This window comes from Pristis pectinata, chromosome 3 (assembly GCF_009764475.1).
Source record: "Pristis pectinata isolate sPriPec2 chromosome 3, sPriPec2.1.pri, whole genome shotgun sequence".
NCBI lineage: Eukaryota > Metazoa > Chordata > Chondrichthyes > Rhinopristiformes > Pristidae > Pristis > Pristis pectinata.
In genome coordinates, this window is record NC_067407.1 from 93,615,641 (window position 1) to 93,633,238 (window position 17,598).

General features: G+C 39.4%; 1 protein-coding gene and 1 long non-coding RNA gene across 2 annotated transcripts in view; one reads left to right on the plus strand and one right to left on the minus strand.

Moving 5' to 3' along the window:
* Positions 1-13,495, plus strand: part of abch1 (ATP-binding cassette, sub-family H, member 1) — a 78,814-nt gene extending 65,319 nt beyond the window's left edge. The window contains exons 20-23 of the mRNA XM_052012265.1: positions 159-262; positions 1,207-1,366; positions 7,749-7,853; positions 13,366-13,495. Of these exons, the coding sequence (XP_051868225.1) occupies positions 159-262; positions 1,207-1,366; positions 7,749-7,853; positions 13,366-13,472 (476 nt within the window). The 3' untranslated portion in view covers positions 13,473-13,495. The remainder of the gene's footprint in view (positions 1-158; positions 263-1,206; positions 1,367-7,748; positions 7,854-13,365) is intronic.
* The window catches only part of LOC127568478 (uncharacterized), an 84,885-nt gene that overhangs the window by 61,255 nt on the left and 6,032 nt on the right, over positions 1-17,598 (minus strand). The gene's annotated exons all lie outside the window — the stretch shown is intronic.

Here is a 17,598-nt window from a genome sequence, read left to right on the forward strand (position 1 = left end):
ACAGTACGGGATGGGATAACTGACTATATTACCTGTTTTATAAAGTAACAGTTCAAGTAATATTTTGTGTTGTATTAATATTTTGTGGGAACAAACATTTATTCTGTTTCTGTGCTTAAGTTATTTGTGTATATTCTCTCTGTATTTTTTTTGTGTAGGTGTTCGTTCCCTTGAGGTAATGTTGGCTCATACCATCTCCCAGCTGGTGACAATGACTGTTCAGATAATATTGTTACTCATCTTTACATTCCTTGTTTTCAAGGTCAGTCCTTTACTTTCCTGCAGATTTTTCACATGGAATATTATTGAAGGTTCTGCTTTTCAAAATGAGCAGAAAGAAAATATTCAGCTTGGCTGGATATTAATCTCACTGATGCTGAGAATAGGCAGTTAAAAATGAGCCCCCAACTGATGATTATTTATTGGAGGATACAGTCACATGCACTTTAAAGGAGTGTGGGGTTAATAAGTCTTCTTGCCACACTACAAGCAAATGAGCAGGAATGAATTAGCTGATGGAGATACTGACCTTTCCCCTCCCTCCATGTAGGTATTTCCTCATTATCACCTCACATCAGGACACCTGAGATCAGAGTCTAAGTGTGGGAGATTTGGGCTGAACCTGCTCTCACTGATCCACGGTTCCTTAAGTTCATAGCTTTGTTGCATAACTTTAATTCAGCTTTATACATTAACACATTCTGTTAATCTGATTTACTTTCTGTGAATATCTTATTTTCACAACTCCAGACTTGCAAATTAATTTTTTTTAACTGCATTAAAGCTACCAAACAAGGGACAAGTGTTTATTACTAAATTATCAGCAAACAATGTTTGATCTTTCCATATTTTGGTATAAGTTTAAAGTTCTAATGCTTTGATTAACAAGCTCACCTCTGTGTGATGAACTTTAATTATCTAATTTTAAGTATTCAAATGGTAATTGCAAATTTCCAATTTGCATTTCAGAGATCAAGGTAGATGTTAGCAAGACTGGGATGATATTTTGCTAACATCTACTCTGATCTTGAAATGTAAGTTGGCAATTTGCAATTGCCATCCCAATTTGCAATTATTCCAAATTTTCAAATACAATGATAAAAGGAATAGGGTAAGTAAAAACACTGATTCTTTGTTTTAAAAGAAACACACAAGTTAACAATTGATCATTTTGATTTTTTTACTTTTCTGTGTATGTTGTTGAAGATTCCCAATGAAGGATCCTTACCACTGCTGGTAATTCTTATTTTACTGCAAGGCATCACTGGAATATCATTGGGCCTTGTCATCTCTGCTGCATTTGATGATGAACAATCAGCAGCCCAGGTTGCACTCGGCATTTTCTATCCTGATATAGTACTTAGTGGTAAGTGTATGCTTTGGTTAAGTAGGATTTAACTATAACAAGCTCAAGAACTGCAGACATGTCATAATTTATTGAAAGCTTAAAGTTCAGCCAAGCAATGCAGGAGACTGCGATGAATGTGACAAGTTACTTGTTCCTTTCATTCAAAGTCACTCCTTCCACCAAAATACTACTTTCAATAAAGATATGGCCGAACTTAATTCAGTTCAGAAATCATCAGGACAGTCATCCCCAAGGCTCAGTGCCCTTCACTTGTCCATGCAGATTGTCGTCACCTTGTCAAAGTAAGACAGTTGCCTCTTCCTGATAGTCTACACTATTTCCTGTTTTGTATCTGGCGCTCTCCATATGTTGCTATTTCACTTTCCTGTTGTGTAACTCTTAACAATTTCACCACTCTTCTCAGCAACACAATGTCTTAGCTTTTCCTGGGAAGTCTTTTGCTTTGCGGTTCTAATTAACCGATAGCTAGAATGAGAACACACCAAATTTAACAGAGGTACATCTTGGAGTTCCTGCATTGCCTTTTGGTACTGTGTTCATAAAAACAATTCCACATAGATCATAGATGGAACTTGTTGCTTTTATTTAACAACAGTGCATTTGAGTCTTCTCTCCCATTAAAATAATAACCTGTGATTTCCACATTATGTTACTAGAGTCTAGATACATCTTCAGCTTTCAAGCAGATGTTAAAATGCCCCAGTTAAGTGGTAGCTCAGTGATATCACGTTGTCATACCAAGCAAATTTTTGGTATGAAATAGCTAATTTATTTACACACAGATGTAACTTTTTGTTTGGTTAGATAATTTTTTGACATTCAAGGAACAAAATCAATACATTTTTTAATATTGACCAGACCTGGTTTTGAAAATCTGTCCAGGTAAAAGTTCTGTTATTTCATTCTGAAGTGTGCATTCTCTGCATGTCGTGACACTGAGGATTAAGCATAGTGGCAGCAGATGTTCTTATTGGAGAATGGTAGCCTTGAGTTGATCTTGTTTGTATTGAACATTTTGAAAATATAATGAAAGTAGATGCCAATGAGATGTTCATTATTAACATCAGCTCCAAGTTATGAGATGTGGCAATCTGGTTACACAATTAAGATTACAGTTTGTGAGGTAGCACAAATTGTTTAAGTTTCATGGTGTGTTGCATCTGAGAGAGAATGCAGAAGATGTGAGACCTTAGTGAATTGATGGATAAATATGCTCCTGTACAATCCAAAGCTGCATTTCCGAAGCACCTTTCGTGAGCTGGCAATGTCCAAATTTTGAGCTCTTTTGAGCTTTGGAGTGGTGTTATGATGTAGGTAATGTAGCAGCCCATTTGCATGTAGTAAGCTTCCGCAAACAACAGTGAAATGAATCGTCAGGTCATTGGTTTTAACAATATTGGTTGAGGGATACACATTGGCTAAGCCACTGGGAAGTTCCAAGCCATTTTAATTCCCATCCCATTACCACACCGACCTGTCTGTCCTCTGCCTCCTTCACTGCCATGGTGAGGCCAAACACAAACTAGAAGAACAGCATCTCTTATTCTGCCTGGGTAGTCTACACCCGACAGCATGAACATTGAATTCTCCAATTTCAGATACCCGCCCCCTCCACCTCTGTCCCTTTCTCTTTCCTTCTGATCTATCCACGTCCCCTCATACGCACCCTTTTTTCCAAGCCACCCAACCCCTGCTCCATCTCCCAATTTTTTCCCCTCCCTACCTACTCCATTTGGCCATCACCCACGTGTTCCTCCCACTGTTTTCATCTGTCCACCATCCCTCCGTCCCTTAATTAATTTCTCTTCACGTTCCTTTCTTATCAGATTCCATAATCTGCAGCCCTTTGATGCCTCTACCTATCACCATCAGAATCAGATTTATTATCCCTGACACATGGTGTGAAATTTGTTATTTTGCAGCAGCAGTACAGCGCAATCTTCCAGCCTCCATCACAATCTTCACCCTTCCCTCTCACGCCTGACTCCATCTGCCAATCAATTCTTCTTCAGCTGGATCTCAGTAAGGACGAGGGGCCCTTGTTCCCAGCATCTGCTTTCTCTTGTGTCTCCACTGGGAAGCACTCCCCTGCCCTTATTCAAAATAGTGCAAGTAGTCCTTTATATCCACCTGATAGGACTGCTGTTTAACATCTCATTTGAAAGTCAGCACCTATGCCAATGCAAGTTTCTCTCAATGCAGCTCTGAAAAGTCAACCTAGATTATATGTACAAGTCCCTAGAGTGTGACTTGAAGACAGACCTTTCATATCATTAACAAGAGGGCTGACAATTAGCTGAGGTTGACACTTTAAAGAGAGGGTCAGGTAGACCATGTGTTGAAGCCAAGGACAATAAGTAATTTTTTAAAATCAAAGCTGTTTAAATACCAATATTCCAGAAATTGCCATAAAATTTGTCACTAGTGCTGAGAAGTTGAAGTGAAATGGAATATGAGAACCTTTAAAACCAGGAAACATGTCCCCAGGACAGCTACCTCTAACGCAGTCACTGTTTGCCCAGCTGGTGTACGGTAATTGTGTTGTTTGTATTAGGTGACATCAACAACACTGTGAACTTGTTGCTAATATTGGAGTGTATTCTTACCACAACACAATGGGTGGACGCTGTTTAAATGTTGAAGTAGCTGAAGAGAAGGGAAGTTAGTCATAGCCTGCAACACATCGTTAAATCATTTGCTTACAACACAGTACTTCTATGTGCGCAAGTATTTGTGAAAGTAAATAATGAAAAAACCTACGACACATGGGAGTGGCTGACAAGCTCTGCTCATGTTATTCTAACATTGCCTTTGATTAGAACAATGCCAGGTGATATACAGCAGAACCGGCAGGATTTTAGTTCTGAGGCTGAAGATTGTTGGTAGGAACCACCATGCATGCCAATAGATAGATACGATTTCTTTATTAGTCACATGTACATTGAAACACACAGTGAAATACATCTTTTTCGTAGAGTGTTCTGGGGGCAGCCCACAAGTGTCGCCATGCTTCTGGCGCCAACATTAGCATGCCCACAACTTCCTAACCCGTACGTTTTTAGAATGTGGGAGGGAACCAGAGCACCCAGAGGAAACCCACGCAGACACGGGGAGAACGTACAAACTCCTTACAGACAGTGGCTGGAATTGAACCTGGATCGCTGGCGATGTAATAGCGTTACGCTAACTGCTACCAATATCTGTGGAAGTAGACCTGCAAAATAGTTAAGGGTTACTTAAAAACTCTGAAGAGAGCAGGATCATTTTGCTCATTTAATAAAAATGGTAGATCCTATCAAATCAACACTACAGCAGTCAATGAAGCCTGTGCTATTCACTTCCAATGATTGTAACTGCTGAGAGAACATCAGACCAGTGGAGCAGCATGTGAGTCGGAGATTTGGGAGAGGAAGGCAGCAAAGGTGAAGAACAAGGGAAGATGTGCAGAGGAAAGATCCAGAACCTGGATTTTTACGCTGATTATTGTGTCCTAAAAGCATTAGCAAAGCTAGGTTAACTCTCAGATCCATTTTGCATTGACGCAGGCCTGGCAGTAGGTCGAAATCCTCAAGTCAGGTTGCATAGTTGCAGGTCCCAAATACAGCAGAAGGTCAGCCTCAGTTTCCCACTGTTGTTGTGCAGAAGTCACAGGTCAAATCCATGCAAGGAACAAGAAGGATTGGAGGGACCAGTATCTCTAGGTTCTGTTACTACCACTAATCTTGATCCAGATATTTGGAATTGCTCCTCTGTTGCCTCTCCGTACTGAGCTGTTCTTTAGCTGTAATTCAGGTGAGAGATCATAGAATGCAATGGAGTAAATAACTTTATATTTTTACCATGATGAGGAAAAAAAGGAGGAAAGTTTTTTGTTATTTGAATTTTGTTCAACCAGAAATTTGTGCAATATTGTCTCCTGTCATTATAGTGACTGACAGTCGAATGCTTTTTACTGTGCCTATATTCGAGTATACAAGAAAAATCAAACCATGATACTGGTATACCAAGTAGTTATCAGCCGATATATTATGCCAGAAGTACCACTGCAGCAATGTTGTAGAAATAATAGCATACAATTGTTTCATGTTACTCCCCATGTAACTAATGATATACATCCTTTTCAATAAAACCAACACTGAGAAAAATACAGCTCAGAAAGAGGCCCTTCAGCCCACTGTGCCTGTACAGATTACAAGATGACAAGACAAGGGAGCAGAAGTAGGCCATTCAGCCCATTGAGTCTGCTCCAAAGAAAAGGGAAAAAAAAGAAAAAGAATGAGAAATGGTGGGGGGGGGGGCTATGGAAAAAAAACTATTCTAACCCCAATTTCCAGCTTTATCCCCATATCTCTTGATACCTTGACTAATTAGATATCTATCTATCTCCTCCTTAAACGCCTCCAGTGATCTAGCCTCCACTGCTGTACGTGGCAAGGAATTCCATAAATTCACTACCCTCTGGCTAAAGAAATTTCTCCTCATCTTTGTTTTAAACCGGTACCCTCTAATTCTGGTCCTGGACTCTGGTCCTGGACTCACCCACCAAGGAAAACAGCTTGGCCACGTCTACTCTGTCCAGTCCTTACAACATTTTAAATGTTTCTATGAGGTCCCCTCTCATTCTTCTGTACTCCAGTGAGTACAGTCCAAGAGCTGACAAACGCTCATCATATGTAAGCCCTTTCATTCCTGGAATCATCCTCGTAAATCTCCTCTGAACCCTCTCCAACATCAGCACATCCTTCCTAAGATATGGGGCCCAAAACTGTACACAGTATTCCAAATGAGGCCTCACTAGTGCCCCGTAGAGCCTCATCAACACTTCCCTACTTTTATACACTATACCTCTGGAAATGAATGCCAACATAGCATTCACTTTCTTTACCACCGATCTGACCTGGTGGTTAACCTTTAGGGTGTCATGCACGAGTACCCCCAAGTCCCTTTGTACTTCTGTACTTTGAATTTTCTCCCCTTCTAGATAATCTGCCCATTTATTTCCATTTCCAAAGTGTACAACTGCACATTTCTCAACATTAAATCTCATCTGCCATTTCCTAAACTATCTAGGTCTCTTTGCAACCTACCTGTCTCCTCAATACTCTCTACTCCTCCACCTATCTTGGTGTCATCTGCAAACTTAGCCACAAAACCATTTACTCCATCATCCAAATCGTTAATGTACAAAGGAAAAAGAAGCGGCCCCAACACCGACCCCTGCTGAACACCACTAGTAACCGGTAGCCAACCAGAACAGGATCCTTTCATTCCCACCCTTTGCTTTCTGCCTACCAGCCAATGCTCCACCCATTCTGTTATCCTATCTGTAATTCCATGACCTCTCTCATCTTATTAATCAGTCTCTTGTGCGGCACCTTGTCGAAGGCCTTTTGAAAGTCTAAGTACACAACATCTCCCTTATCCACCTCTCCCTTATCTCCCTTATCCCTTATCCTCTTATCCCTTAACCTCTCCCTTTTCCACCCTACCTGAGATTTCTTCAAAAAACTCCAATAGGTTGGTCAGGCAGGATCTTCCCTTCATGAAACCATGTTGGCTTGGACCTATCTTGCCTTGCACCTCTAGGTATTCCATAACGTCATCCTTAAGGATCGATTCTAATAACTTTCCCACCACCGACGTCAGACTAATAGGTCTGTAATTTCCTTTATGCTGCCTCCCACCTTTCTTATACAGCGGAACTACATTTGCGACCCTCCAGTCCTCCGGAACCATGCCGAAGTCTATCGATTCCTGGAAAATTATCACCAATGCCTCCGCTATCTCAAATGCCACCTCCTTCAGAACCCGGGGATGCACCTCATCCGGTCCGGGAGACTTGTCAGTCTTTAGTCCATTTAGTTTTCCTAGCACCTTCTCTCTAGTAATCTTAACTGAACTCAGTTCCATCCCTTGAGACCCCTGACTAACCGGTATATTGCTGATGTCCTCCACAGTGAAGACCGATGCAAAATACTCATTTAGTTCCTCTGCCATCTCTTTATCATCCATTATAATCTCTCCCACACCGTTATCGATTGGTCCTATATCAACCCGTGTCTCTCTTTTACTCCTTATATATTTAAAAAAACTCTTAGTATCCTTTCTAATGTTATCTGCAATCTTAGTATCCTTTCTAATGTTATCTGATTATTTGATGTATCCATCAAATCAAGCCCACTGCCCTGCTCTTTCTCCACAGCCTGTAGATTTTTTCCCTTTAGACATACTTGTATATCCAGCCGGACAGTCCAGATAACAACGAGCTACATAACAAAAAGAAAGGTTCTTCATTTTATCTTTCCCCTCTCACCCAAACAGCAGCTGAACTTTAGAAACTGATTGAATCCCAACCTTCTTTCCTTCTTCTTGTTTGCAGGGGTCATTTGGCCAATTGAAAGCATTCCATATCCACTAAAATGCATTAGTTTAACTTTACCACAAACGTATGCATCAGAAGCTCTTCGAGGTATACTTTACCGAGGTAAGGAAATGTTTTATTTCAGAATTTACTGCTTCTGTTCATTTATTTGTTTGAGAATGAATTTATACATCTGAAAACTAATTTTCATCATTAAGAATGTTCTGTTTTGCCATGTGATTATACAAAATACAAATATATTTTATGCATACTTATAAATTAACTTCCATCTCCTTTAATCTGTATGCTCCAGCTTACATCATTTCAATGACTATGAAGAAGTGTTTGGGATAGAAATTAGTCCTCAACTCTTGCATTAAATGCATGATTTAACAACATATGGCCACTGAAATCTACTTCCGAAACTCTAATTGATTGACTTCAGTATAATCCAATTTCAGAAGTAGAGTTCAATACACATCTGCTATTACGTCACATATTAAACCTATACACCACCCATTAACCTGGGCAGAGAACAGGGAATTATCTGTTTCCATATGTAATCGGTTGAACTGTACAATATCTTCCAAGGTTAGCACAATCTCCCTAATCAGCAACAGTTATCTCTCCTCCCCAGACAGACAGTGGTTAATTCTCCTTCACTGAATGTCCAGACTTAATTCTCCTTCCCTAACCAGTTAGAATGAACTCTAACTCTTATCTGTCATTGTAAATACCAGTGAGAACTATGTTGATCACCAAGAAAATCAGAGGGGAAGTGAAAACTAAAATAAGAGAGGCTAAGAGAGCATATGAGAAAAGATAAATTGGAATTCAAAAGGATGTTGTTAGCATGTAAATTGTAGGAGGGTGGTACACAGGGGAATGGGAAATGTACGGACTAAATCAGGAACTTCCACATGCATGCTGAGAGTATTGGTAATATACCAAATAAATACTTTGCATCTGCCTTCAGGGAAAAGGTTGCTTTTGAAGTAATTGTGAAGGAGGAGAGTATTGAGACACCAGATACATTAACATTGGATAGCACAGAGGTATCAGAAAAACTGGTTGTAAGTAGGTAAGTCAGCACAACCAAATTTTGAAGGAAGGACAGGAGGAAATCTCAGAGGGCCCTGACCGTAATCTTACAGTGGGGAAGGTTGTGGTGCCAAAGGACTATAGAGTGGCATTCTCAAAAGAGAATAACAATAAACACAGCAGCTGCAGGTCAGTTAGTTTAACTTTGGTAGTGGAAAAGCTTTTAGAAGCACTGATCTGGGGTAGGATTAATGGTCATCTGGAACAAAATGGATTAATTAAAGTCAGTCAACATGGATCTGTTAAGGGCAAATAGTGTTTAACCAATCTGAGGGAATATATTGATAAGGTAACATGGTTGATGAAAGTAATGCAGTCGATGTGGTGCACATGGACTTCCAGAAGACTTTTGATAAGCAAAGTTGAAACATGTGGGCATAGAAAGGAAATTGACAGCGTGTATATGAAGTTGGTTAAGTATCATAGTGAATGGTTATTTCTTGGACTGGAGGAAGATGAATTCTGGCATTTCCCAGGATTAGTGTTAGGACTATTGCTTTTTTTGGGGATGTATAATTAACTACTGTTACGGACTCAGTGAAAGTCCCTTTAAGATAGAGAGTGTGTGTGTGTGTATGTGTGTGTAGGGCGTGCTTACGTCAATAGAAGATAAAGGACGTAATGACGTTGTTGAAGAAGTCAGAAGAAGAAGGAGAGAGAGAGAGAGAGAGAGAGACACCAGCCTGCTAGTTTTCTCTATTGATGGATGAGAAACAATAACTGTGTTTGCCACTGAAATCCATGTATGGAAGTTGGAAGTAATCCGGTGGAGTTCACTTTGTTGCTGACCTGTAGAAGGAAACAGGTATTTGTGTGTGGACGACCACGATTCAGATGCTTTTCGGGATGAGGAAGTCACTACCGAGTAAACACTGAAGTGTCGCTTGGGTTCCATCATGGAACATTTGGATTTCGTATTTACTCTCTCTGTTTTTCTACATCTACGTCTTATCTTCTGACAACGGTGGTTGTTGAAGAAGCCCTTGCTCATGTTTCACCTTATGGCTTGCGGAACTGAACTTTAAGAACCATTCCAGAACTGGGAGTTTTGGACTTTGCCACACACACACACAAAGAGTTTAGTTTTGGGGTTAACGTTCAAGGTTTAACATTTTTGAATTCTAACATACTAACATTTTTACTTCTATTTTACGTATTATCATAAGTAGTGATCAATAAAATAGTTTTTAACACTGAATCATGCTCAGTGTGTTTCTTTTGTTGCTGGTTCGTGACACTACCTAGAATGGAGGGGGGGGGGGGAGCCACAATTTCTAAATTTGCCAATAATATAAAACTAGAAAGTATTGTGAATTACAAACAAAATACTGATAATACTGATAAAATGCAGCAGGATATAAACAGACTGGAAGTATGGGCAGATGCATAGCAGGTGAAGTTTAATGTGGAGAAAACATACTACATTTTAGTAGAAGAATAAGGAATGGAAATATAGAATAAAAGACACAAAAATAAAAGGTGTGCATGACAAGAAGGACCTGGAGATATGTGTGCACAAGTCATTGAACGTGATACGGCATGCTGAGAAAGCAACAAGGCTTTGGAAATAGGGCTTACAAAATTCTGTGCTTTATTAATATAGGCAGAGAATATAAAAGCGAGCAATCATGCTGAATCTTTATAACTCACTGGTCTGGCCTCAACTGGAATATCATTGTTGTATTCTGTCTGCTCATTATAGAAAGACATGGAGAGGATCCAGAGGATAAGGGAATAGTTCCAAGGATGAAGCACCACCATTGCAAGGATAGAATAGAGAGGCTGGTATTGTTTCTTTGGGGAAGATTAGGCTCAGGAGAGATTTGATAGAAGTATATAAAACGATAAGGGGTCTGGACAGAGTGGACAGTGGGTGGTTGACATCATTGGTGGAAAGGTTGAAGACTTGAGGTGACAGGTATAAACTAAAGGGGAAGAGAATTAAGAGTGGAGGAAAAGCTTTTTATACAGTGTGTGGCTGGAGTCTGGAATGCACTGTCTGCAGATATGATGGAGGCAAGTTCTATTGTGGCTTTTAAGAGGGAATCGGCCAAACATGTGGTGAGGAAAAATTTGCAAATCCATGCAGAAGAGGCTGCAGATAGACCTAGCGAGTTGGTCTGGTAGAGAGCTGGCGCAAACACAATGGGCTGAATAGCCTCCTTCTGTGGTGTAACCATTCTATGAATCCATGATATGATGTCATCTGGAACACACAGCATGAAAGATGGATAGAAATAAGTTCAACCATATCTCTGTACAGGGTAAATGAATGAAGGAGAAATTTTACAGAGCAATGAAGGGAGTAAAGGAGTGGGACTAATTGGATAGTTCCTTCAAAGAACTTTCACATCATCCAAGTATCGTCTGTGGTGGATATTAGGAAGTGTTACACTATCAATGTGCCATCTTTCAGATAAAACTTTAAACAATCAACAATGGAGTGTTGGATTTTGGTAAGTGAGAGAGGGAAAGTTAACCCTGGCTACTTAGTTGTAGTTAACTCTCGCTGGTTAACTTTCCCTCTTTGACTATTCAGAGTTAACACTCCATATCAGACAGGCCAGGATAAACTGTCCTTCTCTAACCATTCTGGTTTGACTCTCCCTCAAGGACCAGTCGTAGTTAACTTTCCCTCGCTGACCACTCAGGGTTAACTGTCCCTCGCTGACCAGTTAGGGTTAACTTTCCTTTGTTGACCAGTCAGGGTTAATTCTTCCCAATCCTGACCTGCCTAATCATCTCACTTCCCCAAAATGGGCTAACTGAGACCAGGAGCTTATTGTGATGGGTATTCCACGGCCTTGAAACCAAATTGCTCTCTATGAAGATGTCTTTACTTCAGTTCAATATCTCCCATATAAAAAAAATTAATTTTTCTATATCAACAGTAAGAGATGTGAATCAGAACCAAGTTTAAAACGGTAGCATACATTTGGTGCGGAATTATTTTTAAGCTTGAAAACCTGGAATATATATTTCAAGCAAAAAGTGGAAAAGAAGAAACCATTCAGGGGACATTTCTTCCAAAGATCTTCACTGCCTCCAGCTAGTTGATTTAATTTTCCATGTTCTTTAGTGAGAGTTTTCTACATATTTCTGTCATTTATTAAATGCCGTAAATATGAATCAAATGCAAGAACTTATTTGCTTGCTTCCCCTCTAAACCACAGTTTCCAATTCAAACACCTGCACTGGTTATTTGCTGCTTTTTAAAACTGAACATCCCTTTGCAAAAGTAATGTTGTTTGAATTGCTGACTTTAATTTTGTCTAACCTGATGCTTTTGTCATAACAGCTGAATGCTTTTCATGTTGGTGAATTAGTGACAGATTGCAATGCACCCACTATAGAATCCATCAGTAAAAAGATCATAATCACAGATGATTCCCTAATATTGTTTTGTGTGCACAACAACATAACACCTACAACTGTTATTTCCCTCTGATACATGGTAGATGTGTGCTTGATCAATAATATATATGAGGGCTTCCAAATAACATTAAGACTTTAAGCAGTTGAGAACAACACACAAGATTTACAAAATCCTCAACACTTTTTACCGGTGGTGTACATGCACCTGTCTACATCAATGGTGCTGAGGTCGAGAGGGTTGAGAGCTTCAAGTTCCTGGGAGTGAACATCACCAACAGCCTGTCCTGGTCAAATCACGTAGATGCCGCGGCCAAGAAAGCTCACCAGCGCCTCTACTTCCTCAGGAGGCTAAAGAAATTTGGTTTGTCACCAACTTTTACCGATGCACCATAGAAAGCATCCTATCTGGATGTATCACGGCTTGGTACGGCAACTGCTCTGCCCAGGACCGCAAGAAACTGCAGAGAGTTGTGGACACAGCCCAGCACCTCACTGACACCAGCCTCCCCTTCTTGGACTCTGTCTTTACCTCTCGTTGTCTTGGTGAAGCAGCCAGCATAATCAAAGACCCCACCCACCTGGGACATTCTCTCTTCTCTCCTCTTCCATCGGGTAGAAGATACAGGTGCATGAGGGCACGTACCACCAAACTTAAGGACAGCTTCTACCCCACTGCAATAAGACTATTGAATGGTTCCCTTATACAATGAGATGGACTCTGACCTCACGATCTACCTTGTTGTGACCTTGCACCTTATTGCACTGCACTTTCTCTGTAGCTGTGACACTTTACTCTGTACTGTTACTGTTTTTACCTGTACTACAGCAATGCACTTTGTACTAACTCAATGTAACTGCACTGTGTAATGAATTGACCTGTACGATCGGTTTGTAAGACAAGCTTTTCACTGTACCTCGGTCCAAGTGGCAATAATAAACCAATACCACTGCAAGTATATATCACTCACTGGTGCATTATTTTCACAGGAATAATAAATCGTAGTTCTTGGAAAGGTACTTGGGGTTTAGTCAAAAGAGATAAACTCCCTCCTCAAGTTGATCCATGAAGTTTGATTAGAATGATTAAGATGTTCAGTGAATAAAGTTTGCAGGTTGTAATAATATTTTACTCATTCCAACCTGTTCTTTGATATTGTAGGCTGGGGATTCACCCATTGGCCCGTGTGGAATGGATTTGTAATCACCCTGGCTTGGAATGCATTTTTCCTTTTATTAGCAACAATAATATTGAAAGTAAGAATATAACAAAGAAACAAAGGGAAGGAATTATCTGTTGCAAAGATATATATTTGGAATGATCAACATCCAGGTAACTAAAGCGGAAGGAGAAGATCTAAGAGAACCATCAATTATTAAATTATAAAGTTGAAAATTAATGTTTGAAGTGAATTTTCTACCAAGCTGAGCATTTGGTACAATATTTTGTTTTAAATGCAATTTTGTAATGCAACCATTGTTAATGAGGATAAGTGTGCTGCTGCTTTTAAAAAATAAATCCAATTGCATTCTCTTAAGCTTACTGAATACTGTGCAGTAAGATACCTTGTCTTTGAAATATAGATAGTCATAGCTTATTTTACCCAAAGGAATTCCAATGGCTTTATTCACAAGATCACAAGAAAATATTGATGACAAATGCCATTTTCCCCATCTAGCTCATCCATCCTGAGCAAACATTTTGTTCCCTTGACTCCTAGTTCATTCATGTTTTTTTCAAGGTTTCTCCCTGAATTTCCTTATAGGAATAATATAACAAGTCTTGATTATCTTACTAATATATTGAGCTTGGAAACTGCACATGTGATTTCCACAGATCATTCTGTTGTGCATCCCTCATCATTACAAAACTTACCACTAGTTCTTGGTAGATTAGAGTTTCCCATCAAAAAGGTGTTACTTGCTCCAGAGGATTTAGCTGTAAGCGGTCAAGCCACATATTCATGATAAGTAGAAATAACTTGTGTTAAGATAGCTCTTTTCATCAAAACTAAAATGTTGGATATAGTCATCTTCACCCTTTTTCAAATTCTGGAATAGTTGACGTGAGATGGTCAATTGGTTCTCTTAAATAGCTCGTTAGACCATGGACTCACAATAAAGCATGCCCATATTTTTAATAGATCTGGAATTAAAAGGCTATTTAATGGTGTTCCTGAAAATACTGAGTTGTTATAAATGCCTATCACAAATGTCCTTGGGAAGGAACTCCCTCACCTTTCCTAATCTGGCCATATGTGACTCCAGACCCCCAATGTGATTGCTTACTGAAATCTAGAAACTCTGTTCACAGATCAATTATGGACAGACAATGAACGTTTGTCTTTTTGGTGAGCAGAAATGAATCAGAGGCTTGTCCTGATCACTATCAGGTGTGCCTTTAGTGTGTGAAAATTAAAGTACTGCAGATGCTAGAAATGTGAAATAAAAATAGAAAATGCTGGAAACATTCATCAGGTCAGGCAGCATATGTGAAGAATTAATGTTACAGGTCGAAGATCCTTCATCAGAAGAGTCATTTACTTTGGCTAAGGGCCAGTGACCATTCTGGCAGTTAAATAACCAAGTGACTTCCCCCATTTAAGGTTGAAAAAAGAGCCCAGAGAAGGAAACCTGCATCCATTGAACCTTGCCCCAGTAAGAAGTAAATGCTCACAGGAGGGAGTCAGAAGACAAGAAAACCAATGGAGGCCATGCAAGCATCCTGTTGGCAGTGATATCAGTTGTTGTTAATTCAGTTTAGCCCTATCCTTTAGGCTTTGGGATCTACATTTTTATTTACTATTTGCTCTGGTCTCAAGTGCCTCAGAATCAATTTTTCTCATCTCCTGTGCTATGGACTAGACTTTGCCAGCTGCACCATTTCTGAAATGTGTCAATGTCACTCACTAACCTTGGCTACGTTGGGAGAGGTAATCGGCTGGGTGAAACTGGTTAGTTAGGCCTCCGTGGTGAAGGAGCCTCAGGCAACCTAATCAAATCATATGGGCAAACCAGAACCTGTCATAATACCTGTGAAATTTGTCAGAAAAAGCATTGTCTTCTGGTGAATCACTGACTAAGAAAGCTGCCAAGGTTTTTCAGTGTTACTGCATGTCCCTGACATCCAGAAGCACTTAAAAACTATAAGAAATCAAATAAACAATTAAAAGAAGTAAATTATTATAAATTAATAAAAAAACACCTAATTTGCTTAAGAGCATGTTTAATGGTTAATATATTGCTTGTAACACAAATAATTTAAAGAATGTTCTTCCTCACAGCGATAGAATCCCCATTGAAATAAATGAGCACATGGATCCTGTGCCTTGATTAACCCAGCAGTGGATCTGAAGGAAAATTCCTCATTGTAAATGCTGAGAGTTACAACAAGTTCCTGTTTCATGGCTGAACTCCATGAGGAGTCTTGTGGTGGAACATAACGAGGAAATAATTGGTCAGCATTTTCAGGACTTTGTTTTATTGTGAAAAACTGCTGGTTAAAATGCTGCAAAATCTAGGCCTCCCCACACAAACACACATTGTATGTGTGTGTGTGTTTCCATGTATGTATGTTTGTGCATGTGCTTGCATGGGGAGGCTACCTTTAAGAATTAATTTTTTTCATATAGCATGACTCTTGATATTATTGGACCCAGACACTTCAATGTAGTTGAGACTTACTGTCTTCAAAAAATATACTGGAAACTGAAGGTTTCAGAGCATCTCCAACAGTGTTGATTGGTACAAGGGCAAAGCAATGCATCAGAGTTGGTGTCCCGGCAGTTGGGAGAGGCAATAAACAAGAATCTGCTCAAGAAGCTATACTGCAAACTAGAGATAAGCAGATGAGGGCATGGGGCAGAAAGTCAAGCCAGCATGTCAGAACGTTGCATGTCAAGATACTTTCATTCAAAATTATGTTGGTTGATTTCAAAATTGCTGGGGCACTGGAAATTCTGCCTAGGATCTAAAGGTGTTTTGTTCATTAAAGTGACTGCACTGTCAGCAATGGCACAGAGCCAAGGCGTCGAAGTGAAGTGTCAGTCATTGGTTATCAGTGTTGTTGACGGTATGCTCAAAATGAAGGAGTCAAAAATACAATGATTTTCAAAAGTGATTATCGCATGTAAGATGGCAAGTTCTGACATACTAATTTGACACTTCATTACCCCATGCAACACCCATGGATTAATTTGTATGTGCTCCACAGGAATTGCCACTTTCTACAGAATCTATCTTTACCTGGGCTCTGTCTTCATGAAAATGCATTTGGCAGACAACTTATCACATTGTTGATACAATTATTAATTTCAGAACAATGTTTGTTCTCATGTCACATTGTAACTGTGGGTCAGTATTAGCACTCTCACCTTGAAATTAAAATTTATGTATTTAAATTTATTTTCATAAATTTAATCACACAATTTGTGTTTACTCTTTAGTACATTATTAGGGAGGTCCTACTTCCAATTGAGGTGTTAAATTGAGACCAAATTTCTCTCAATGTAGTGGATGTAAAAGATTCCTTAGCATTACTTGATGCAATAATGAAGAAGTTCCCTCACTGTCCTGGCCACTAATAATCTCTCTCAACAGATTGATACAGATTATCCTACCATTAATTCATTGTGGGAGCTTGCTGTGTGGAAATAAGCTGCTTACATTAAAACAATGGTTATATTGTAGTTGACAACAGGATGCTTTGCAACTTCCTCAATGCTGAACACATGCAATTTTCTTTTTGTTACGTGCACCAAACACTTTATCATGAAGATGATGCCTGTAACATCTTGTGTATGTGTATGGCAGACATTCTAGGATGTCAAGGATGCACATTGAGGGATGACTGGATTTTAAATAATCCTGAATATTTTATAGAGACTGAAGCCAGGAGATAAGTAGAAAATCCTCATTCATATTAGCTTGATCATATATCATTTATATGAAACCACTGACTATAAACCATTTGACTATGGATTAAATGCAAAATTGTAGGAAGAAGCAAGGACTGATTTAATTTAAACTGTGGCAGGTTTGATGAAACTACAGCAATGAATGGAAAAAGCCTCATGACAAGATTTGTATCACTGGAATTTTACCTTTAACTACATTTTAAAATATTAAGCAATATTTAAATTTACTTTTGATCAGTCAGGCATTGAAATAATTCATCCTGGGCATTATGGTTTAAAATAACGATTGGATAAATACGGGCAAACCCTGGGCAAGCAGCAACCTGCCTGTGAAGCTGCATAATTCGGCACTGCTCAGTCAGAAAGAGTGTTGCACCACTTGCTAAGTGGCTCCTGGACCCGAACAGTCAAACACTTTACTTCCCTTCACTACTGCACTGCTTCCCAGATATATACAGAGAATATATAGTGGGGTTGGT